The following is a 25496-nucleotide window of genomic DNA, read 5'->3' as shown; positions in this document are numbered from 1 at the left end:
GGCGAGGGGAGGCGCCTGCCTGGCGCGACGCGCGCGGAGATTGGTTGCCTCGCGCTCCCGGGTCCACCCCTGCAGCCCCGCCGCCCGCCTGGTTCCGCCGCCGCCCCTAGAGGGAGCAGCGCCCAGCAGCCGGCTCGCTGCTGCTCCGGCTCCTCTCACTTCCTCACCGCGCCCGCAGTGCGCGCACTCCGCGGGGACTCGCTGCCGGGACAGCCGCCGCCGCTCCGCCTTGAGCCCCGCGCCCGCTGCAGAGGAGGGGCTCCGCCGCCGCTGGGCTCAGGTTACCGGGCAGGAGGAGGGACCGGCCCAGGGCCGTTTGCGGGGAGGCGGAGGAAGGGGTTTCCCGGCTCTGTGCTAAGCCAAGCCGCCGCGATGTCCAAGCCGCCACCTAAACCAGCCAAACCAGGTAAGGGAGCGGCCTGTCGCCGCGCTCCTCCTGCACAGGAACAGCAGCCGCCTTGCACCCCGCCTGCATTTCCACGGGCCTGAAGTTCATGCTCGGCGCTAGACGCGGAGCTGGGCTCTGACACGTGGGCGATGTTTTTCCTTGCTCCCTTTTTATGTGTCCGGTGCGGGGCCCCCTTTGCGATGTGCTGAAGAAGGGGTGGGAGGGGCAGGCTCCTCGGGCTAGCAGAGCACCAGGAAGGTTATGGCTCCAGGGCGAGGGGCTTCCTTTTTATCTGGGACGTGGCTCGGGCTGTCACTGTCAGAGCGCACTTGCTAGTGGCCGAGAAGTAGGAAGTGAGCTGAGCTCTTAAAGTCCCCGCTGAGGCTTTGTGGCGAGGAGGAAGACGCAGAAGCAAATGGTCTTGGGATCATTTTACAACCCTTTTTAGTAAACTCGCTGCTGCATGACAATTGCGGAAGGACGGAAACAAGCCTCGGTTAAAATGCTCTTCTAAGGCTGCTCGATGAACAAGCTGCACCGAGAATTATTCTGTGACTAAGGAATGTCAAGCTAGAAAGTTGAAGCTGATTGTCACTATGGTGCCTCCACGTGGGAAGAGGTGTCCTAACAAGCACCCTTCTTGGGAGCAGTTTTCCTTACTTGCCATAGCATTCTGTGATTTAGTACTTGCCATAAATCTGAGACTTGCTCCTAAAAAGACAAGATTTTTTCAGTTATTATTACCAAAAAAAAAAGCATTAAAATTGTGACAATAACTGATGAAAGATCAGAGAATGAGTTGTGAACTCTCAAGGCTTGATTGGTAAAAGTGTGTTGAAATTGCCAAAGCACAGAAGACTATCTTCTTCCAAAGCCTGAATACACAGTTTGTCCTCTGTTGAATGGAGCCTTGGATAAGGATCCAGGGCTCTATACAAGGTATGATCTACTGGGATCCAATGACTTTTAAGGTGCTTAGAGTTGTCACCCTTAAACTTTTGAATTTTCTGTCATTTGCAAATATGTGACAATATCCTGTTGCTTAAATTTCCGTTTAGGAAAAGATGCTATCAAGATGATTCAGTGCTTGATTTGTAATGAAAGAGGTGCCAAGGCCTGAGCAGTTTTGTTACTTTAATAACTGACATAGTATAAACCCAGAGGTGCCGGGGCTTTGAACTGCCAAGCCTAGAAGTGCCTGGGCTCAGCCCTGGCACAAATTAAGCGCTGATTAGATCCTAAATCTAGTTTGCTGTTAAGTAGAGAATGGTCTATTTCCATTTTAAAAAAATGCTAACACTTTACTAGTTCTTGCATTTTCTAAAATAAGTGTGTGTGAAGGGATTGAGGGTTTTATATATATGCTACAGCTCTTTCTCCTTTTTAGACTTAAGTAAAATACCATTTTTAATTCAGTCATGTAATTTTCTTTAAAAAAGAGGGAGAAATTAACTATGCCAGTCTGTATGCTTGTGCAAAGGAAAGTTATCTGGTGACTTAAACTTCTTGATAGCATCTCTTTTAAAGAGAAACCAAAAGCTATACTACATGCTTGGTTTACTCAAGGAGATGCAGTTTAATTAAAAACATACAAATTTTGTGAAGGAATGCATATTTACCAATAGAATCATGGCTCCTTTAATGAGCCACCATCAGTTTTGGTTTTGTTAGAATTAATAACAAAATTGTCATTGGAATTTAGAAATCGCCATATTGGATCAGATTTATGGTGTATCTAGTCTAGTATCCTGTCAATTTCCAGGAAGGTGCAAGAAATCCCACAGAAGACTGATGTGGGATAATCTGCCTCCATGAATGTCTTGTCCTAATCCTTAATAGATGGAGGGTAGTTAAGCCAAGAAACATGAGGTTTTCTATCCCTTCCAATAATCCTTTTAGCATTAACTGTCAAAACCTGGGATATTGCTATCTATACAAATGTCCAGGCCCTTTTTGATTTTTGTGAAATTATTGGCCTCAATGATATTCTGTGACAGTGAGTTCCAGCCTAACAGCTTTGTTTGAAAAAGTATTTCCTTTATCAGTTTTGACTTTGCTACTTCTCAATTTCATTGAATATCCCCTTCTGCTTGTGTTCGGAGACCGGGAGAACAGAAGCTTTGCCTATTTATCTGAATGGAAGAAGGAAGGGCCTCTGAGCAGGAGATGATCCTTAACCCTTACACAAATTTAATCTAACTAAGCTCCTGAGTAAGGACTAATTTCCTGAATAATTTGCAGGATCTAGTCTTTAATGTAGTTGGAACATGTTACACATCCTTATTTAGATGTCACAAAGTTTGTTTGGAAAAACTAATTAACAGATTTTTAAATGACCAGAAAATTCTATATTAAGTGCTGTATTTTGGGGGAGAATATACTGTATTTTTAACAGATATGAGGTTGAATCCCTATTTTAAGTGCAGAACTTAACTCTAAAGTAATTGTGGAGCTGTGACTGGTGCCTCTAATAGAATTACCACGTACCCACTAAAATATTTTTCATCTTCAATATCTTGGCCACATGCTATATTTCTTGAAATACTTAAAGTACCCAGTTGATAGTGTTGACTAAATAGCCAGTTTTTAAAAGTAACTTCTTTGCATTTGACTGTTTAAAGTCACACAAGCAAAACCCCTTGTAGGACCTGAAAATGGACATTCCCCTATCAAATTATTGCCCCACAACGAACACACGCCACCCACTAGGTATAAAAATATTATTCATACCTTCATCACCTCTTGGCTGGACTGCAGAAATACAAATATACCTGGGCAGGCCGGCCAGCCCCAGCCAGTCTGGGTCAGGGTACAATGCCGGGAATGGCAGGAGAGGGTCTGGGGGCAGAACATGGGCAGGACCACGACAGGCTGTTTGGGGAGGCACAGCCTCCCCCAGCCTATGATACTCACCATCCATGGTCAACAGCTTTGCACATTTGGCACAGTGGAACTCAACGATAAGAATAAAGCTTGTCTGTGTGGGAGACAGAACTTTCTCTAAGACTTCTCCAAAATCAAGGAACAAAACTCCCCCAGGAAGTAAGGACCATTACAAACCTCAGTTGTTTCTATTCCAAGTGTAAGACCCATTTCTTTGACCTTGTCTTCTCTAATAACAAACACATAGCAACAGCTATATTTAAAGAAGAAATAAATAATAATTTAAAAAAAAACAAAAAACACAAGCAAGAACAGCACAAAAAGCCCTACCAAAACAAGAGACACCACTTTGGGGAGAGGAGGAGAGGACACATGTGACAGATGTATATTCACATTGCTTACTGTACTATGGAAGGCAGTCAAATGTTGTGGTGATGAGCACAGTAAAAAATAGAAAATAAGCTATACAGGATAAGGTTATGCAGTCATTTGTGGTGTAACGTATGCATAGGGTTAGTTCCTATTTTTAACAACTTTTATAAGTGTTAATTGTTTTAATGCAGATAAATGCAGCCACTAATAGATCTTCACACTTGCAAACAGGATTGTAAAATATCAGTAGTGAAACTGATAAGATTCTTGTTAATTTCATGGTTCAGAAAAGAAAAGCTGAAGAGGAGGCACTGAAGGGAACACTGCATTCATTCATACTTGGAAAGTCTTTGGAACCAGAGGAATTTTGTTGTTTTTGTTTTTTAAACAAATGCTTACATTCTAGATTCACTGATAGTTTAGGTCCCCTTGCTAGCCAAAGAAAACTTTCTGCTAGTCAGACATGTCTTAGAAAGTGGATTTAAGGAGCACTGAATTGCTGTGGGTTTTTTTTGTTTGTTTGTTTATTTGTTTAACACCCCCACACACCACCTTTATTATATTGAGCAGCTTACATTGGAAATACGAACTGATATTTCTGGCCCCAGTCTGGATAGTCATTGTACTTGGGTGGACTGCTGTGCAGAGCCCAGCTCCATGTAAGTGCAGTAGTCTGCTTGCATACCACAGATTGCAGGATCAAGACCTCTGTGAATAAATGAAGTTCCCAATATTAAACAGTGGGACACCTGAACTTCACTTGTAAAGTTATTTGCAAGTAAATTTTATGTTAAATAATTTTTCATACCTTTTCCTTGAAGATATCCCAATACAGTTTGTTTTTAAACAACTGTTAAACACTCTGGGCACCTACAATATTTGAGGTGCTGATTGATACAGTATTAGTGTAGCTAAGGTGCTCTAACTTACTCTCCATATAGGCCACCATTAGCAAACAGATTTGCATGGCCTTCCATTTTGCAAATTTATCTACATTTAATCAATCTCTTCAACAGAATACTCACTCAGACTTATGCATTCAGTGGGACTTCTTGCATTCATAACTCTTTGCAGCATCAGGATATTAAATATCCTGCATTAAATACTGTGCTGGATACATTAGAAATACCTATGATAGACCTTGTTACCTTTTCTGGGGCTAACAAATTTATTTATCTAAAGTAGTTCCAATGAAAAAGCAGTTTATTTTTGTCAATTCTTAATCCTGAAACTTTAAAATCCACAAAGACATAGAACTATTTTGCATGAGTCTGGTGGTGATAAAAATGAGACAAGTGATACTCAAGATCACTGGATATAGAACAAGCAGGTTCTGTGTAAAATTCTCCAAATGGCCTTACCACTGCATCTTAATTCTGATTTGCAACATCAGGGGCTCGTTCACCTGCACGTCTACCAATGTGATATGCCATCATTTGGCAGCAATGCCCCTCTGCTGTGTACATTGGCCAAACCGGAGTCTCTATGCAAAAGAATAAAAGGACAGGCTTGACAAAGCCCTGGCTGGGATGATTTAATTGGGGATCGGTCCTGCTTTGAGCAGGGGGTTGGACTAGATGACCTCCTGAGGTCCCTTTCAACCCTGATATTCTATGATTCTGTGACACAAATCAGACATCAAGAATTATAACATTCAAAAACCAGTCACAGAACAAACACTTCAACCTTCATGGACACTCAATTACAGACCTAATAGTGGCAATTCTTCAACAACAAAAAACCTTCAAAAACAGTCTCCAACGAGAAACTGCAGAACTGGAATTAATTTGCAAACTGGACACCATCAAATTAGGCCTGAATAAAGACTGGGAGTGGATGGGTCATTACACAGACTAAAGACTATTTCCCCATGCTAATTTTTCCCCCTACTGTTACTCACACCTTCTTGTCAACTGTTTGAAATGGGCCATCCTGATTACCATTACAAAAGTGATTTTTCCTCCTGCTGATAATAGCCCACTTTAATTGATTTGTTTCGTTAGAGTTGGTAAGGCAACCCCCATCTTTTCATGTTCTCTGTGTGTGTGTGTGTGTATACACACACACACACACACACACGCTACTACTGTATTTTCCACTTCATGCATCTGATGAAGAGGGGTTTAGCCCATGAAAACCTATGCCCAAATAAATTTGTTAGTCTCTAAGGTGCCACAAGTACTCCTCGTTTTTTTTGCTGACATAGACTAACACGGCTACCACTCTGAAATCTGCTATACTAGTTCTGGACCTGAGAGAGTCATGAGTTCAAATTGAACCAAGTGGGAATATTAACAGTTTGTCTGCAGCAGGGTGGATAAAAATCAATGATTTAAAAAAAAAATACATTTAAAAAATTTGGATTTTTTTTTAAACTTAAATCTGATTTTTTGATAAAATGCTTTGAGGAAAAAACCTATCTAAAGATAGTTTTAATTAAAATGCATTATAGCTCAAAGATATCTCATCATGGAATAGGAATTATAAATTCTAATTCTATAGTATGAGACAATATATTCATGTAATGTTTAAGAAAAGTTTTGAAAATGAGTTCCAGTAGTTCATGGATTAGAGACCCAATCTTATGGGGTTCCAGGGGCTTCTGTATAGAGTATTTAGGTTAATCTTTCTATCTACCCAATGGGACTCAGTGCTCAGTCTAGAAGATAAGATCAGAGATGCTTACTTTTGCAGTTCTCAAACTGTGGATTTGTGTCTCCAGAGATAACGTGTGTTAACAGCAAAAAATGTTTTTTAAAATAAATAAATAATAGAGGAGAAAAACAATAGACCTCAACCCTATTGTCCCTCTTCAAATTTGTGTACCCAGAGTCAATCCCTTACCTCTATCTAAAAGTGCAAAGTTTGAAAAAGTTCAGTGAATATAAGATTGTTGGGGGCGGAATAGATCTGGACAAGGAGAAGAAGTCTGGAGATAAATGTGAGAAGGGAGGGACAGGCAGTAGAAACAAAAGTGAAACTGCTTGAGCGGCAGATTCCAGAAGTCTTGAGGTGTTTCTGAGTGTAGCCTTCATTGATTTGAGATTTACCATACCATTCTGTCACTAGGAGGGAAAACGTATAATGGCAGCAGGCTGTAAAAGAGACCCAGTTTGAGAATAAGAACCATTCAAGAAATATATGTTTGCTGATGATGTTTTAAAGAAAGTCACTCCAGTGAACTGGTGGAAGTCACTTAAGCACTTGGATTCAGAGACTGTTGAAGTGATAATCTCACTTTTAACAGCAGTAGCTTCTTCTGCCTGTGTAGAAAGAATATTTTCTTCCTTTGGACTAATTCATTCCAAATTGAGAAATCGTTTGGGATCTGAAAAAGGAGGAAAGCTTGTTTTTCTTTTCCAGATTATGAACAAACAGGAAAATGAAGGTGAAGACGACTGAGTTAGCTGCAGAAGCCAGTGTTGACCTGGCTGACAGTCTATTTAATTTTGGGTTGTTTTTTTTTTTTTTTTAAATTCATTTAGCTATTTTAGTTAAACAATTTTAACAAAAACAAACCCTATTTTAAAAAACGTGAATGTTTAATACATTCAAAAATTCATATGCTTGTTTCGTTAAAATATTATATGTTTGCTGTTGAAGGAAAAAAAATCCAGAATACATAATATTGTTGTTTTAGTTATATAAAACAATTTAAATGTTTGTCTGGTAATGTTCTTCTAATACAGCATGGCAAGAAAATCCTCCAAATATTAATGATTAACCTGTTGAATTGGAGATAGTTCACCTCCCAATGACTTCATAAATATCTGCTTCAATTACCTTTGGTAAATGAAATAACCAATCATTCATTTTCTGATATTGCTGTAAAACAAATCTGAAAAGTTTTCAAAATAAATCACTTAACAAATGTATAGTGTGTACCTTCTAAAAATTGAAACCTACATCGATCTCTGAGTTGTGAAGAATATGTATTAAGGTTATAACAACCAACAAGAATGCACTTTTATGTAGAAATTCATGGTTAAATTGAGTCTTCCTGACTAGTGATTTAAATCATGATTTGATTTAAATCAAATCCACCCTGGTCTGCAGTGTTGATTAGGGACTCTGGAAAGAGCACTTAATTCTTTTCTCCTCACTTACCCATTGCCACAACCTTTTGTTTAGAGGCAAATCATTCTCCTGCCCAGTTACTTCCATTGCCATGGAAATACCTCACAAGTTGTTCCAAAATCCATGTCCCCAACTCATCAGAGAGTTCTGGGAGAAGGGACGTGCAGGAGCTACTGGATTTAGTGCTGTTCTGAGGCCTGTAAGATATTCCTTTCTTCCCTACCCTCAGCCCCATGAATATCTAGAGCATAATCCAATATTTATGCTGTGTGTTGGGGCTAGGATTTAGCCCTTATTACCCAAATCAATTCTAGGCACCTGCTCCCAGATTTTGAACTGTGCCCAGTGAAGCCTAATGGGTGGAAGGATGACGATGACTGTATGGCAACCTCAAAGCCCATGATTCTAGAGCCAGCCCAGGGTTAGTTTAGTCCATTAGAAAATTAAATAAGTCTGAGGGCATAGAGGTGCTGCATCAAATCTCCCTACACCAGGTTCTAAGATGGTGATTTATGACACTCAGGGTATCCCTTTAAGCTAGTTAAGATGGTTTTCTGGCTGTTTGGTGTTGGCACAGCAATGCAAAGCAGTCACAGCAGTAGCCAGAATCTGGTCCCTGGTGTCCTGTTTTCCTGTGGGAGAATATGAATAATTCAATCAATGGGAACTGTTTGTATCCTACAACAGGAGAACTGGGCCCCTGAATTCTAATAGAAGAGTTGCATCAACTCACCCTGCCAAGTACCAGCTCCACTAAATATTAGTTTATTGCTTTATTTTAATGTTCATTTTCTAGAAAGAAGAAATAAACAGCTCCCCAAGCTAACTTGTGTTTGTTCTACTTCAGAAGCAAAACTTATTTTAACCAAATAGAGTTGAAAGCTTTCCCTCCCCTTCCTCTCCGGAAGTTCAGCCTCACTCAGATGTCGAAATAAGTAGCTTCACACATAATGGATAATTTTTTTGAGGAGTGGAGCTGAAGAAGAGGAAGACAGGGAAAGCTTTAGTAGTGAGTGTAATAGAAGAGGGGATTGTTGCATGGTAGTATGTAAAAACTGCAGGCTGGTACAGAAGAGTTGGAATTGGGGGAAGGAAAGAACTGATTAGAAGAACCCTAGTGTGAGAAAACTGTAGCCTCTTGTCAGGAAAACACTAGGCACTTATTTGAAAACAGCCCTCCATTAGTACTGCTGCAATTAAAACAAATTGCAAGTTACTCAGAGGAAAAAAATGCTTTTTCTAATGTGATAATATTTTTCTTTTTAAATTACATTATAAAACACAAATAAAGTTGTGTACTCATCTTGCTTGTTTGTAACAGAACAGTCACAGCACTTCAAAATGCTGCTTCTAATTTGCCACTGCAAGCCCTTTAAGGATTTCATTTTTGTAAACTGTATGTGTTGTTCATAGTTTTCAAACAAACCAGTTTCTTAGTTGGAAAGGAAGTCTTAGAAGTCTCTATGAGCATCATGTTTCTGTGTCTAATAGCATTTTATGGGAGCAGTAATCCAGAAAGGCCCAGAGAGAGCCAGGTTGGCCTTATGCGGTTCAGTTGTTTCCTTTAACTTAAGTAGCAGAAGCAGGTCACTGATTAGAGAGCATCAGTAGTTAAACAAGTCATTTACATGTTCTATGATAGACTCACACTTTAAGGCCAGAGGGGACCCTCATGATCATGTAATCTGATCTCCTGCACATCACAGGCCATAGAACTGCACCTACCCACTCCTGTAATAGGCCATAACCTCTGCCTGAGTTACTGAAGTCCTCAGAGCCTGATTTAAAGATGTCAAGTTCCAGAGAATCCACTATTTACTCTAGCTCAAACCAGCAAGTGACCTGTGCCTGAGATTGCAGAGGAAGACGAACTCCCCCTGCAGGGTCTCTGCCAATCTTACCTGGTGAAAAATTCCTTCCTGACTCTAGATATGGCAAATCGGTTAGACCCTCAGCATGTCGGCAGAGGTGATACATGGGGGTGGGGGGGGCATGCAGGGTCAAATGCCACCCAAGATTGGCCTGCTGGTGGAGGGGGAGCAGGGAAAAGGGTTCTGTCCTCCTGCTGTGCCTGCGTGCCCCCCCCCCCCCCGCCACTTCCATCTCCCAGAACGCTCAGTCCCCGTCAGTCAGGTGCAGAGGGGCAGGACCAGCCACTTCTCACACCTTCCTGAGTTAAGTGCCCCTCTGTGAAGACACTTCTCAAAATAGTGGTCCTGTTGAAAAAGAACTTGGTCTGATGTACCTAATTGAAGAGTTTTGAACCTTTCATGTTTCTAAGCTCAGGAATGACTGTAGAGAACTTGTGTGAGTGTGAGAGTTCTCACTTTGCTGATCAAGTCCCATATTACTTTCTTCTTCAAATTTTTAAAGTTTTGGTGCAGCTAAGGGGTCACGTTATGTATTGGAAAAAAAGTCATATCCTGAAGTGCCTATATGCATCTGGTAACTCAAAGCTTTTAGAGTTTATTCATGAAGATATACCATTTAAATATAATTCTATGAAAGACTGTGCTACAGAAATGTCTTTCCCTGGAGGTTACTCCTGTGTAGGCTTTTAAAAACAGGAGCTCAGTAAGTATATGCTTCCGGATAGCTCTTGGTGAGAGCCTGGGTGTTGTACACAAAAAGGTCAATCCAGAACTGTGGAGCTTACTGCCAGATGAAATAAGAATGACCCTCAGTCTCACCACTTTCACAGCTAAATACCTATCTCCATCAGCCTCCTTGAACACATCACTGCATGCCTAACATATTTAAAACAAAAAAACCTCACAACTTTAAAAACCCCTTTAAGTTTGCTTCCTTCTAACAGGACTGGAAGAGAAAGCAATATCTATCCTTCCTTACAGAAGCTGAGGGGGCATGTGGGTAATGCATCTAAGAAAATAGTTTAACTCTTCCCATTTGACTTCTGGTTTAAAGATCTGCTTTTGAAAAATGCTATTTAAGCACACAGTTTATTTTACAGTGCCAGACCTCAACTTTAAGTTCATGGATGCCTGTGAGGATGAGCAACATAGAATGTGGTTCCCAGTTATACAACACCATGATGCACCATATTCTGGGTGCAAATTGGTCTGATTCACCATAAGAAACATTACGATTTTTAGGAACTAGAAATACTATGTGGAAGGACTAATGATTGAAACTTCAAGCACTTAAAACTAAGCACTGCAGAATTGTCTGTGTAAGATGTTTTTTCAGCAAATTCTATAGGTTTCAACAGTTCTTTGAACAGCTGATAAGTTACCCTCTCTTATAATTTATTTGGTCCTTCTTTGTTTTCCTAAAAGTAATGCAGTGGAGGATATTTCATGTCTGTATAGAAGCTTGTTCTGCAGTTTTTATGTGTTTAGATTTTTGATACTCTGCAGTAAGAGCAGCCATGCCAGCTAGTGGGTGGCCTTGACAGTTTTAAAACTATTTAAAACAAACAATCCTAATGTAGAATAAAATTTTAATTTAAATTTCCAAACAGAAGCCCTACCTGAATCTCCCCTACTCATCTTGTGGATAGGGGAAAGATGTAGTAGTGTGCACATGCGAAAAAACAAACAAACAAAAACACAACACATTACTGGACTTAAGGGGACTCCTGAAGGAAAAAAACTGATACAACTGACTGCGTAAATCCCATTTATATAGTCTGCTTGAAAAAATGCTACAGTCAAAGACCATCATGTTAGGCACTTAATTCCTCTGTGCCTTCCTCGGTGCTTTAAGGCCTGATCCAACCACCACTGGAGTCAGTAGAAAGATTCCCATTGATTTCAATGGGCTTTGATCAGACTCAGAACCTGGTTTTGTGGAACTCCGTTGAAGTCAATGGCAAAACTCCAGTTGACTGTAATGGTGCAGAATGAGGGCCCCATGTCCTTCCACAGAAGGCAGGTTCTCTTTAGCTGACAGACTGGCTGTTGACATGAAAGCCATACTATGGAGTAGAGCCTTAGTGGGACTTTAGAGTTAATAGATACAAAACAACACATAAGGGGCTGTTTATTTTAAATTAACCATAATACGACTGGGGGAGGAAGTGCAGCTTTGACTTTTTTGAGCTAGATTTGTAATGCTGATGATATATTCTGCCCTAAGGAAGGGAGAACTATCCCCATTCCTCTGTCGTTAATGCTTTTTCTTCTTCTTTTTAGGACAGGTCAAAGTGTTCAGGGCCCTGTATACATTTGAACCCAGAACTGTAAGTACTTAAGTTTTCATATCACTCATAGAACAAAGTGATCTAATTGCGTGGGCTAATGCATCAGGACTGTAAAAAAAGCATAAACAGCCTTGTTACGCTGCTATATAAATAAAAACTAAATGATTGGTTTAACAGAGCTATAACTAGTTTCCAACACTAAACAAGAATTCACTGTCCATTTCTTTCTCAAGCTCAGATTCCTCTACATGCAACTTCTATTAGGTAATGCTGTGAGCTCTGGTGTGTTCTTGGTACCATATGTCCACAATAGAGGATTAACAGATTCTGAGACTGGGCTCACTTACTTTTTCCTCCTCCCAAAGGCAGCATAAAATTCAGCAGGACAGAGGGGGTGGATGGACTGGGATGCAAATCAAACATGGGGGTTAGTGAGAATTTGTGTAGCCCACTGGTGTTTACAATAAAACCAGCACACCTTTTCCCATGAATGCTGACCCTCTGCCCCTCCATCATGGTTGCAGGTTTGAGGGGCTACTAGTTTGTGCTCCTTGTCTATCCCCATTTAATTAGGTTAATTGGATTGGTAGCTGAGAAACATAAACCAAACCTCCCCTTAAAAGTTTGCCATTTAGTACTCGTGCTGAATAAGCACATCTTCTGAGTAGCCTTTGCCAGAAGGGCTACTGTGGAGTCCTACCAAGAACTTAAGGTGCCTTTCCCTGGCAGAATCCCCAGGATAAGAAGAGTATTTTCAGAAAGGGTTACATTACAATCAGTAAGGGGGCAGTACAGGAGTTAGTTGTCTTTTTGAAGTCTGCCTCCTTTAGAGTAGGTGTAAGGGTGTTAACGAGGCAAATAGGAGTGCAATTCACTGCCAAAAACCTGACAGAATTAAAGTTCATTCACAGTGCCTTGTACCCTTCCAGAATGTTAAGTGTGGTTATACTCACGCCTCCGAAAACTAGGAAATAGAGTTACAGGTTAGCAATTTTCAAAACAACTGAAGCATAAGTATGGATTTTAAGAGCACTTTGAAATATTGGCTCTTAAAACCAGAATTTTGCTTTCAGGAGGAGCCACTGCAGAATGCAGGCAGAGAGCAACTACTATCCACACCCCATGTTCTCAGTAAGCTGCCGAGATCAACACTTGAACTCCTAGTATATGGGTGCTACTTGGGCATGTCTGAGACATTCATTGACTGTGATGTCACACTACCTACAAAACATGGATTTGCAGTAGAGCTCCTGCCTGCAGCATAAACACAAATGACTTTCTGTGGCTTGTCAGTTTGGAAAGCAAATTGTAGATCCATTTTTATACTGACTAAGTATTTAAATATTGCATTCCGACTGGGCAGTGGGTGCCAGACCCTAGCTGAGATCAATCCCAAGTGGATGGTTATCAGTTTGGGGAGGATCACAGTCATAGTTTGAGTCCCAGGTAGGCACAAAAGGTTAAAATATTATTTTAAGTTTATTTTAATGTTAAAATAATTTTGGCCAGGGGGCGGAGGGGAGAAGAGATCTGTATCTCAGAAAACCCTTGGCTCAAACAATTTCAAATTTGGATCACTAGTCCTATCCTGTATCCCCTTCATCAGTTTCCAAAATATTTATTTGCACTATGTACATTTTAGAACATTTAGAAAATTGGCTATTAAACAGTAAGCTATTGTCAACCTTAATGATAAGGATGTGATAGCCCCACTATAAGATTTCACACACTGCTCTGCTTTAACCTTGTCCTTCCAAAGTCAAGTCGTTGAGATGTCTTAGAATCTTTGGCGTTTCCTTCTCCACACTATTTTTATTTTTTAAAACTAGATTACATGTCATTAGTACAGACAGATAAATGACAGATTCAGTTTGCCCAAAGATATATTGTGCAGAAGAATTAAAAAAAAAAAAAACCTAATTACTCCCCATTCCACTTAAATAGTTTCATTCAGTACATGGTAGGAAGATTACCAGCCTCATACGGTACTGCCTGTCACATTTCTTACTTGTAGTACAAGTAGCTTGACTTGCGGAGAATGTAAATGACTATCAAGCAGTTGACTTGACACTGGAGATTTTTGGATGGTGCAATATTACCACAAAAACTAAAGGTGCTGTGCTCTTTTCATGTACTTGCTTTATCTCTTCACACATATTTATGTTTGTTTTTTTCAGCCAGATGAGTTGTATTTTGAAGAAGGGGATATCATCTACATTTCAGATATGGTGAGTAACATTATTTCAGCAGCGGTGTCACATGTAGACTGACTAAGTTTAAAATGCAATAGACTGTTTTTTAATTTTTTTTTTCCCCCTTCCCCTCCAGAGTGACACAAATTGGTGGAAGGGAACCTGCAAAGGCAGGACTGGACTTATTCCAAGCAACTATGGTAAAGTCTAGAATTTATTTTTCTCTTTGTTTACATATCACTAAGTAGAAACTACTAGATATGATTATTTTTTTGGACACTGGTAACAGTGCTGCAGTTAAGGGTCCAGTATCAAAGTACATCAGAATACTTAATCAGCATTTCTCAAGTACCTATCACCACCATAGGTAGACATTGTATATAGGTTATAAAAAACAAACAAACAAAACAAAACCTGTGGGACTGTCCAGACATGCAGGAAGTTTTTTGTCCTACTTCTTGCTCTAATTATCGGTTTCCTACTCTGGTATGCTGTCAAGTTTTTTGTGGTTCTTTGGGAAATGCTTTGACTAAGGAGTGATCTTAAAAACTAAACATGGTGATGGTAGGACTGACTATTCTAGATATCCTTCTTTGTGGAGGAGTTTGAAAGGCTATTGCTGGCTCACCTTAGAACCCCTTCAGTCTATACATGTGTGTCAAAGGGTGTCCCTGCCCTATAGCACCTCCTTCTGTCCAAGAGGTTTTTAGAGGCCTGCCTGAGTTTCCCCTTAACTCAGGCTCCCTTAAAGTCTACTCCAGTGGCTCTCAACCTTTCCAGACTATTGTACCTCTTTAAGGAGTCTGATTTGTCTTGCTTACCCTCAGGTTTCATCTCACTTAACAACTACTTGTTTACAAAATCAGATATAAGAATACAAAAGTGTCACAGCACACTATTATTGAACAATTGCTTACTTTCTCAATTACCATATAATTATAAAATAAAGCAATTGGAAATTAAATATTGTACTTACATTTCAGTGTATAGTACATAGAGCAGTGTAAATAAATCATGGTCTGTATGAAATTTCAGTTTGTACTGACTTCACTAGAACTTTTTATGTAGCCTGTTGTTAAACTAGGCAAATATCTAGAGGAGTTGATGTACCCTGTCAAGATTCCTTCCCCACTCTGAACTCTAGGGTACAGATGTGGAGACCTGCATGAAAAATCCCCTAAGCTTATTTTTACCAGCTTAGGTTAAAACTTCCCCAAGGTACAAACTATTTTACCTTTTGTCCCTGGACTTTATTGCTGCCACCAGTAAGCATCTAACAAATATACAACAGGGAAAGAGCCCGCTTGGAAACGTCTTTCTTCCCAAACTCCTCCCAAAACCTACACCCCCTTTCCTGGGGAAGGCTTGATAAAAATCCTCACCAATTTGCATAGGTGAACCCAGACCCAAACCCTTGGATCTTAAGAACAAGGAAAAAGCAATCAGGTTCTTAAAAGAAGAATTTTAATTGAAGAAAAAGTAAAAGAATCACCTCTGTAAAATCAGGATGATAAATACCTTACAGGGTAATCAGATTCAAAACATAGAGAATCCCTCTAGGCAAAACGTTAAGTTACAAAAAGAAAAGACACAAAAACAGAATATACATTCCATTCAGCACAACTTATTTTATCAGCCATTTAAACAAAACAGAATCTAACACATATCTAACTAGATTGCTTATTAGCCCTTTACAGGAGTTCTGACCTGTATTCCTGCTCTGGTCCCGGCAAAAGCAAAAACACAGACAGAGAGAACCCTTTGTTTCCCCCCCACTTTCAGCTTTGAAAGTATCTTGTCTCCTCATTGTTCATTTTGGTCAGGTGCCAGCGAGGTAATCCTAGCTTCTTAACCCTTTACAGGTGAAAGGGTTTTTCCTCTGGCCAGGAGGGATTTAAAGGTGTTTACCCTTCCCTTTACATTTATGACATACCCCCGGAAGACCTCTGTGTACCTCCAAGGGTACATGTACCCCTGGTTGAGAACCACTGGTCTACAGAGTTTAGATATTAAAACAAAACAAAAAATCCCCTCCTGCAGTTCAATTTATTAAATCCTGCACAAAGTCTTTTAAAAACAGAACTCAAGCTTACGCAGTCTTCATCCATGAATGTTTGTCCTTTCTTTAAACTTCCCTTCTTTCTCCCCAATCACAATCTGGGCACAGCCCTTCCTCCCTGAGGGTTTGTCTTCCTGTGTTTCCAGCACCTCTTGCCTGGAGTTAGGCCTTCTCCCTGTTAACTCAGGGTCCTTCAGGAGCCTTCTTACTCCCCGCAGTGCCTGCAGGCATCTGACAACCCATCTGAAGCTGTCTCCTCCTTTGTAAAGTCCAGGTGCCTCCCCTTAAAGCCCAACTGGGCAGCAGGTAATCAGTCGAGGTGCACTGAATCCTGCTCCCTTTCTTGCAGGGGCAAGTCACTCTGTGACAGTATCTTTTAAATACATTGTGGTTGACAATCAACTGTGGTGGCTCTGAGAAGATGTCTGAGATAGCATAAGCCTGTTGCTTTAAAGAGATTTATAAATCAATACCAGAATCTCTAGGTGGCTCTAATAATGAATACGGAGCTAATACAAATTGCAGAGTACCAGTATATTGGGCTTCCTGTGCCTCTTTCTGCTTAGAAAATGGACCGCTGTTTTGTTTACCAGGGGTGACTTCTTTCTGAATGTCCTAATTAACCATAGGTAGAGTGAGCTGCAACAATTCAGGGTCCTGGTGACAAATTCATGACATACTGCAATGGTGCTGACCAGTTCCTCAAAGTCTTTTCTTCTTCAGCTACCACCTGAGTTGCAGCCTCTGAGCTTGCCTGCCAGCTCGGGTCCCATTCAAAATCCAGCGGGAGGTGGTGCCCACCTTATAACTTTTATCCCAGTGGTTACATCACTCACCTCTCTGCCACGGGGCGGGGGGAGGATTTGAACATGGGGGGCTCACACGTCTCCAGAGAGTGCTCAAACCACTGTACTATGGGATATTCTAAGGTGGGGATCCCTCAGTCTCTCCTGCTGAAACTGTTCTATGGTGCCTTACCCCATCCCTAAGCTACTTTGAGGCACAGTACATTGGCCTGAACTCTGATGTAAACTTAGTATGGATAAATGAGACACAAGTTACAGGAGGTCCAATTCAGGGTATATGCCCTGATACAGCAAGCATGCCTATCCAATGATCTTGTGCTCCATCTGCTTGACCTGCAGAAGCACAAACTGAAAACCAATGTAAATTTGACAATACTGATAATAGGGAGATATTAAGTGCCACAATAATTCCATCATAAGGAACTGAGGGGAAAAATTGCCATTTGGCAATAGTATGAAATAATGGGAAAGAAATTCAGTCTTCTGAGAGAAGTACAATCCATATAGAATAAAAAGAAGAGTTCTACTTCACATTGTATAGTGCTTTTAGTGTACTGTATAATTAAGCAATTCTGTTTGCAGAGTGGCTAAGATACAGTGATCAAATTCTGCTTTTCCCTCCATATATTAATTGTTTAACAGCATTTGTGTGCATAATCAAAGAATCTCGGATTAGCATTTTTGCTTTGTTCAGGATTAATCAAGTACTTCAACATATGAAACAGTGCAATTATAAACCACTGTTTGGGTGATATCATAAATGGAAAACTCAAAGAAAGTCTGGATAGCGCAGGGGATTTGACAATGGAATTAAAATCCTTTCATGTAAAGCAGGGACCCCTACCACCACATTCTTCAGAGTACCACTGACATGAATACCACGGACACGTCCTCAAAGTTGCCTAATGCTTGCACCTCAGTTTTTCCAAAGAGAATAATTCCATTTGCAAACCAACTCTCTGCTGCTCTGCTGTGGAGTTTCACTAGCTTTGCCACTTCCCACAGCAACAGCATAGGGCCCGGGAAAACCAAACACACATGCTTCACCCTGGCCTTCTGGAGCGCACCCCTCATCACCTTCTGATCTTCACCAGCACCAGTCAATGCTTTCCTCCCCATTCCAAGTCTTAGCTAGAAAGAACACTCACAGGAAATGTGAGCTTCAGAGTGCAGATCACTAGATGCTGGTGGTCAACCATTACAGTCACTTCACAAGCTTAGCACATTAGGCTAAGAAATACCATGTGTGAAATTGTGGCCCAGTTGCAGTTAGAGGTAATTTTGCCATAGATTTCCAACAGGGTCAGGATTTCATCCTGGGATCTCTAGCTTCCACAGCCTCTTTTGAATTGAGCTCATGTGCACAGGAAGTAGAACAGTCTCAGTGACTAACCCATCATTCTTGAACCCACTTCCACAAGAGACAGGAAGACCACTAACCTTAGCACTATCAGAACAAAATGCAAAATCTACTTCTGTACACTAGCCTCTCGGACTTAATTATCAAGAGTCTGAAAAAAATGAAATACAAAAATTTTTACTATGAGAAACTGATCAGAATTTATTGTGTGTCTCATTTCAGTGGCTGAACAAGCTGAGTCCATTGATAATCCATTGCATGAAGCTGCCAAAAGAGGTGGGTGTGGGTGTGTTTTTTGGACTGTGATATCCTGGACTTCTCATTTAGAGAATTTTAAATTTTGTAATACCAAAAGAAGTCTGTGTGTGGTTTGTGTATGTATGCACATGTGTGCCAACAAAGGCATTCTATTTTAATGTTATTTGAATAAAGACGGAATGTGCTGCATATTTTGGCTGGCTAACCTGAATATTTTGAATACCTTTGGTATCTAAATTCTGCAGCATTGAGTAGCAGAGTAAAATAAAAAAAGGGGATGGGAGGGAGGGCAGGGAATTTACCAGATTGCAAATGGATGCAATATATAATGTGTTTGTCCTATTCCATTACTGATTAGCTTTTCAGGTGGGAAAAAATTGTCCTCTGAACAAGATGTTTAATGGTAGTTGGACTATTTTTTCCCCCTCCATAACCTGTAGCAATAACTATTACTGCCAAACATGGTTTCTAATGAATTGCTAAACAAAAATTAAGTTCTAATGCAACATAGTATTTATACAGAGCTAAATGTCCTTCGTGGTTCTGCTACTCAATTCTTCAAACAAAATCTCTATTAAAAGCAGTGATTTGAAAAAACAAACAGGTTTTTCTATTTGTTTCAGGAAACGTGAGCTGGTTGAGAGAGTGCTTAGATAACCAAGTTGGTGTCAATGGTTTAGACAAAGCTGGAAGCACAGCTCTGTACTGGGCTTGCCATGGTGGGCACAAAGGTACAGTATAGCACTCAATCAACTCTACTGATTATGTTCTATTTTTTTCTATTTGCTGGGCTAATGGATCACTTATTACTTAATCTGCTATAATCAGTAACAAAGTCTATACTCTTATGTAATTCAGGTTAGCAAAAAAAATAAAAATAAAAATAAAAACCAGCGGAGAAGGGCTCAGATATGTCAAATGTAATGCATTTTTTAAAAAAAATAGAACATCTTTAAATCCTTTTATTTTAAAAGCAGACAGACATTCTTAATCACAGTCTGATTATAAAAAATGAGAGACGAAATGCAGACTGCTGAGAGGAAGAGCAAAAAAATGGTGTTTGTCACTGAGGTTTATATTTATGTTTCACTTCTGTATCTATTTGTAGTGCTTGCTCAGCAGTCTTCACAGGCTTTAATGATATGGATTTTCTCTAACTAATTGGGTTTATATCCTTTCTCTGTGCAATCCTGACTTCAATGCTGTAATTGGAATATAAGAAAGCAAGTTTTGATTTCATCAAGTTTTCTTTTCCTTTCCCTTCATTTTATGTAGATATAGTGGAAGTGTTATTTACCCAGCCAAGTGTAGAACTAAATCAACAGGTAGGAAGTTTATCCTGTTTATTCAGACATTTACAGTGCTGTTATTGTTAATTCTTAGTGCAAATGGATTATTTTTTGCTGTGTTTTAATCCTGTTGCTTTTCCCTGTAACTCCACAGAACAAATTGGGAGATACAGCTTTGCATGCTGCTGCTTGGAAGGGTTATGCAGATATTGTAGAGATGCTACTGGCAAAGGGTAAAGATCTTCACCAAGATTTTAATACTCTGTGTGTGGCAAATCTGCTTCCTGTGTGTAAATCACTGCTGAGTTTGTAATTTGCATATTTTATCAATTTGTTTTCTATAATCTCGTTATGGTTCCTAGCTAGCCCAGCGTATATTTGCAAACCATGCAAACCCTGGAAGTTGTCTGTGCAACAGGCTGACCCATCCAGAGTAAAATTTCACTCTGCTGTGGAAGACAAAAATAGGTACTTAAACCCAGTAAAGCAGCAAGGGAGCTCCACAGCTCCTAAGTAGGAGCCTGATCCTAAGCCCACTGGGTATCTTTCCATTGACTTTGTATAAACCCCTAGATGAGCTGTCCATTGCCCCTTCCCATTGGTTATGCTGACTAAGCTACTTGTGTGAGAAGGGATTTCATTTTACTGTTACTGAAGGTTTTGCTAGGGCAGTATTTTTGGACATAATTGGACTTTATTTTTTTTAAGGGGCAAGAACAGATTTAAGAAACAATGAGAAGAAATTGGCTCTGGATATGGCTACCAATGCTGCCTGTGCTTCTCTGCTTAAAAAGAAACAAGGGAGAGGTATTGTTTGTTTCTCACTTCTTTGTTCAGTTGGAACCATGGGGAGCAGGGCTCTAACAGACCTCGTGTTCATCAGAGCAACTCCATTTTGATGAACCACGAGAAGCTGAGTTCTGATGAGCTGGTTTCAGGGTGTCCACCAAGCATGGCTGGTGTTAGACTCGCTCGGGCCCAGGGCAGAAAGCTGAAGCCCCACCTTGCAGGACTGCAGCCCAGGGCCCTGAGCTCCAGCACCTGGGGCTGAAGCTTGAGCAACTTAATTTTGCGGTGCTCCTTGTGGTATGGGCCCCCGGGCAACTGCCCTGCTTCTTACCCCTTAGTGTCAGCCATAGCTGTTCTGTGGAGAAAAATAGTTGTTGTGGTACTGGTGGGCCGTGGAGTTTTTATAGAATGTTGTGGGGGCCTCAGAAAGAAAAAAAGGTTCTCATCCCTGCTCTGTGCCTCATGTGGTTAGCCATATGAAATGTTTTCATGCCTATTTCTATCCCCACAGCTTATCCCAGAAGCAGAAACCACTCTTTCCCATCAACACCATCCCACTCCATTCTCCTCACATACTCCCCAGCCTCCTGCTGGCTTGAGAAAGGGAGTTGTGCTCTAGTGTGTGTCAGAATATAATCTTCCCACAATCTTTCCACCCATATCGCCACTCCCCTGACAAAAAGAAAAGGAGTACTTGTGGCACCTTAGAGACTAACCAATTTATTTGAGCATAAGCTTTCGTGAGCTACAGCTCACTTCATCGGAGATGCATCCGATGAAGTGAGCTGTAGCTCACGAAAGCTCATGCTCAAATAAATTGGTTAGTCTCTAAGGTGCCACAAGTACTCCTTTTCTTTTTGCGAATACAGACTAACACGGCTGTTACTCTGAAACTCCCCTGACAGATTAACTTTTTAAACACAGGTATAGCTCCACCTATACATACTACACACACTGATACAGGGCAGTTTTAAAAAGCTTAAAGTCAGTTGTTCAGGATCAGGGATGAGATAGGTGGACTGTGGGAGGGAGTAGAAGTGAGATGGGGAACCTGTATGGAGTGTTGAAGGGGTGGAGAATGAGTTGAAAAGGAAATAGGACGAAAGTATATCTTAATTCAAAGTTAGCAACAGTTTTGTTTGGGGGATAGTTTTATGGAAGTTTAACTAGGCAAGGAAGAGCTATTATAACCACCCTTAAATAATGTTAATGAAACATCTGACAACTCCTTAACCTTGAGTACTTTATGGAAGTAAATTAGGAGGTAGTAGCATAATATTCAATTTCTTGCAACATCAGAATATCTCGTTTGTCAACTTAGGGTCAGAAAAAAACAGTTATAACAGAAGCCACACTGGTTTTTCCTAGGTTCCTATACATTTTTCTAGTGTGAATTAATCTCCATGAGAAGTATTTTTTATCTTCCTCTTTCAGAATTCTGGGATTCAAGCCATCTAGTACTGAATCCTTCTCTGTTCTAATGTCCCTATTAGTTACATTAATTTTTCCTTTTTCATCTCCAGAAAGCTAACCTTTATTTCTGGAATATTTCTTTCATTCCTTCTAGACAACTGAGAAACAAAAATCATGTCATTTTTTATCAATATCCACCTAATCTATCACCTTGTAATTTGTAATATTGTTTGCAGTTTTCATTTCAACATCAGTGTTTAACTTCTTGCTCACTTCTCTCCTTTAAATGATCTTCCATAATCTTCCCTCTTGTTAACACGGTCACAGCTACATGTGTGCTTTTCTTGTTCCCTGAATTTCTCTGACCATTCATATTTGATACTGTTCTTCCCCTCTTCTTATGTTTGTTTTTCAAATGCATCTGCATCTATTGCACTCCTTGCAATTTACATTTCAGTACTTGCTATGTACTATTTTAGGACTCTTCCTGTTCCTAGTATCAAACTATCCAAGTTTAGTTCTGCTTCCAGTATGTTCTCTGTAGCATGAATGTGGCATATTTATAGCTTCTGCGGTCTGCTTTAACTCATTTTACAATATTTTAATTTGTGCATGTTTTTAAAAATGTGTTTGTACTTAATGGCACTGCATTCAATTGATTTGTTCTTTCCATAAACCTTATTTTTAAAGCATTAGGAACCCTCTTAGTTGGTTTACTTTTCAGAAGCTACTGTAGTAACATCAAATCATAACAGTTGTGTTTAAAAGTTTGGAGGATTAGGGAGAGGAGAATATTTGAGAAATTCTGATGTTTGGAAAGTGTGATGCACTCCAGAATATTAAACTCAAGACATGATCTCTTCCCCAGAAAGTTTATATTGTAATTCAGGTAAACAAATACAGTTGGGGATAAGTATTCAAATATAAGGTTGCAAAGGGATATTACAGATTCTTCATTGGAAGGCTGTAAAAAAGGTAGATTTAAAGGAGATAAAGGGTTGGCAGAGAGCTGCAGAAAGAAAGAAGATCCTGAGAAGAGGAGGCGATGAAGGGAATTAGAAAAAAGGAATGGGAAGAAGATAGGAGAGAAATGTGCTGGGCCTTTCTGAGAATGAGAAGTCGGAGGCTGACCTTGGTACAACAGTGTCTGGAAGGGCCATAGCGCTTTGATAGATAAGGCTGTGTGGATATTTGCACTTACAGCTGGGACTAAACCTTTATTAAGCAAGATGGTGTATATTCCCCACCTTTACTACCCTCACTCTTAAATATTAAATGGATTTTCTGAGATTTTAAAAACAAGTCTTTTTGGGCTCCCTTTTAGCAAAACAATTCCCGAGATCAGAGTTTAAAATTGACTTCTCAATTACTCCAAAATATAAGACATGGGCTGGCTTACTAAGATGATTGATTGTTTTTTCAATACTGCTTAACTTCAGAATTTATCATCAAATATATTTTATTAACCAGTGTAGAACAGATTATGCATCAGTTATTTTTGATGGAGAATGGTTGTACAACACAACTCTGCAGGATAAGTCATATTTGAGGAAACAGACAGAAGCCGTAGTTGGTTAGGACTGCCTTCCATTCCTTCACTGGAAGAGATGTAAATGAGAACCTCCTTGCAGGGCTCATCTCCTGTAGGAGGGGAACTCCTGTCCAACAACAAAAGAATTCCCCTTCTATGCATCTCTTTAAGGAGCACAAGCCAGATGCTCTTCTCTTGACATTACTACATATCTGGGTGAGGAGGACCACTTTCCCAGTGTCCACTAGTCCTATGCCCTCCCTCTCTGCTGTATCCAATTTTCTACTTGCCATCCAGAAGCACAAGGTTTAGATGTGTTTTATACATGCAGTTTTTGAAAGTATAAGTCCATGCCTAAAAACTAACACGTAGTCAACAAGAAGACAACCAGGTGGGGAAGAGAACAAGGGACAGTGGATGACAGGAAAAGAGACAGGAGATGTCTGCATGGGAGTTAAAGTAGAGGATGAAGACTGACTTAGAGCCTTCAGAATGAGCTAGGGAAACTTCTTCTAGTTCACCAATCAGATATTCTGTGTTTAAAACTTTCCCATTAGAGAGGTTTAAATTGTGTCCAACTTTCTTCTGGTGTGCAAGCTTTTCAGGCAGCCAGGCTCCTGGAGCTTCACATGAAGAGAACTGAGCAGCAGGCATGCCAGTGTCTCATCAATTGAACTTTCTCCAAAAGACGTATGCAAAGGTTCATGTGTAGAAAAGGTGACCATTTGACCAGCTCCTGGCTAGCTCCTCACCTACAAATATCTTAAACCCTAAGAAATCCCCCCCCCCCCCGCCAAAAAAAACAAAAAAACTCTTAATGTAGTGTTAAGAGTTGCTCACATGTGTTTGCCCACAGCACTACAAATTTAAACTATTAAAAGTTTTGTGTTTTTATGCCTGATTCTGTCCCTGGCTAAAGTAGAATTGTTTTATTTTCAGATACAGTGCGGACATTAAGTAACGCAGAGGAATACCTCGATGATGAAGACTCCGATTAACTTCCTTCATAATGTCTTAAAAACGATAACCTCTATTGCCTGTCATTCCCAAATCATATCCTTGCAACTGTAAAAAATACCTTAGAGTAATGAAGTCTTGCAATCTCTCACTATAACATGTAAACAGAGGGTGAAATCTCTTGCACAAGGAGACCCCACAAAGGCTAGGAAATGCCAAATTTTAAATCAGAGTTCCCTTGAAATCATCATGCTGGAGGTCGTATGCTCTCTCTCCCCATCTTGCTGTATGGGGAATGGACTTAGCCCTCTAAACATGCAGTTGTCCCAAGATATCCCGTCAGGTACCTCGTATCTCGAGAATACACTCCTGAATCCTAGCTGTCGTCTTTGTCAGCATAGATGTTCTCCCACTGGGAGCACTCCCAAGAATTCTCTTGAGGTGTCTTTCTTATGTGTGGATAAGAACTTGCTTAAAACATAATGCTGGCAAGGTGAGCATTATTTGACATGGGGAAACCCTGCAGGTAAGAGATGGGATAATGCAATGGTGAATGCATTATCTACCTCCACAGAGCAGGAAGAGACAATGTAAGGCTTCTTTTTATTTCTGCCATATGGGAGTAGGGGTGTGGGGTACAATGGCAGGGGAAGAGCTGCCCTGAGCAGTTTCTTGGTTTATTATTATGGGCCTAATCCTGAAATCCTTACTTGGGCAAAATTGCCTCTGGAATCAGAGTTTTGCCTTAGGAAGGAACTTGGACTCTGACTGGATTACTTTGCTGTTTGAATTGTATTGGTGTTGGAATCATTAGCATTGAAGTGAGGAGGGAATATTTTTCTGTTTATCCTGCCTAAAAATTTTACTGATCTTTTGCTTTTATTTTTAAAAGTGTTCTTGTTTTTCCTTTAAAGTACTTTACCTCAAAGCTGAAATGTTTTTGAAACTATATATATTATA

General features: G+C 40.2%; 1 protein-coding gene across 1 annotated transcript; it reads left to right on the top strand.

Annotated features, from left to right (window-relative positions):
• Positions 1–159: 159 nt before the first annotated feature.
• OSTF1 (osteoclast stimulating factor 1) lies at positions 160–25496 on the top strand. The gene is made up of 10 exons (XM_084628532.1): positions 160–406; positions 11875–11921; positions 14060–14110; positions 14211–14274; positions 18522–18575; positions 19181–19288; positions 19833–19882; positions 20001–20079; positions 20555–20653; positions 24519–25496. Exons 1-10 carry the CDS (start codon positions 373–375, stop codon positions 24575–24577), a joined length of 645 nt encoding a protein of 214 aa, XP_084484658.1. The 5' UTR covers positions 160–372; the 3' UTR covers positions 24578–25496.

The sequence above is a fragment of the Lepidochelys olivacea genome (assembly GCF_965140295.1).
Source record: "Lepidochelys olivacea isolate rLepOli2 genome assembly, chromosome: 5".
Taxonomy (NCBI): Eukaryota; Metazoa; Chordata; order Testudines; family Cheloniidae; genus Lepidochelys; species Lepidochelys olivacea.
The sequence above is the reverse complement of the archived record's forward strand: the minus strand, read 5'-3'. Positions and strand labels throughout refer to the sequence as shown.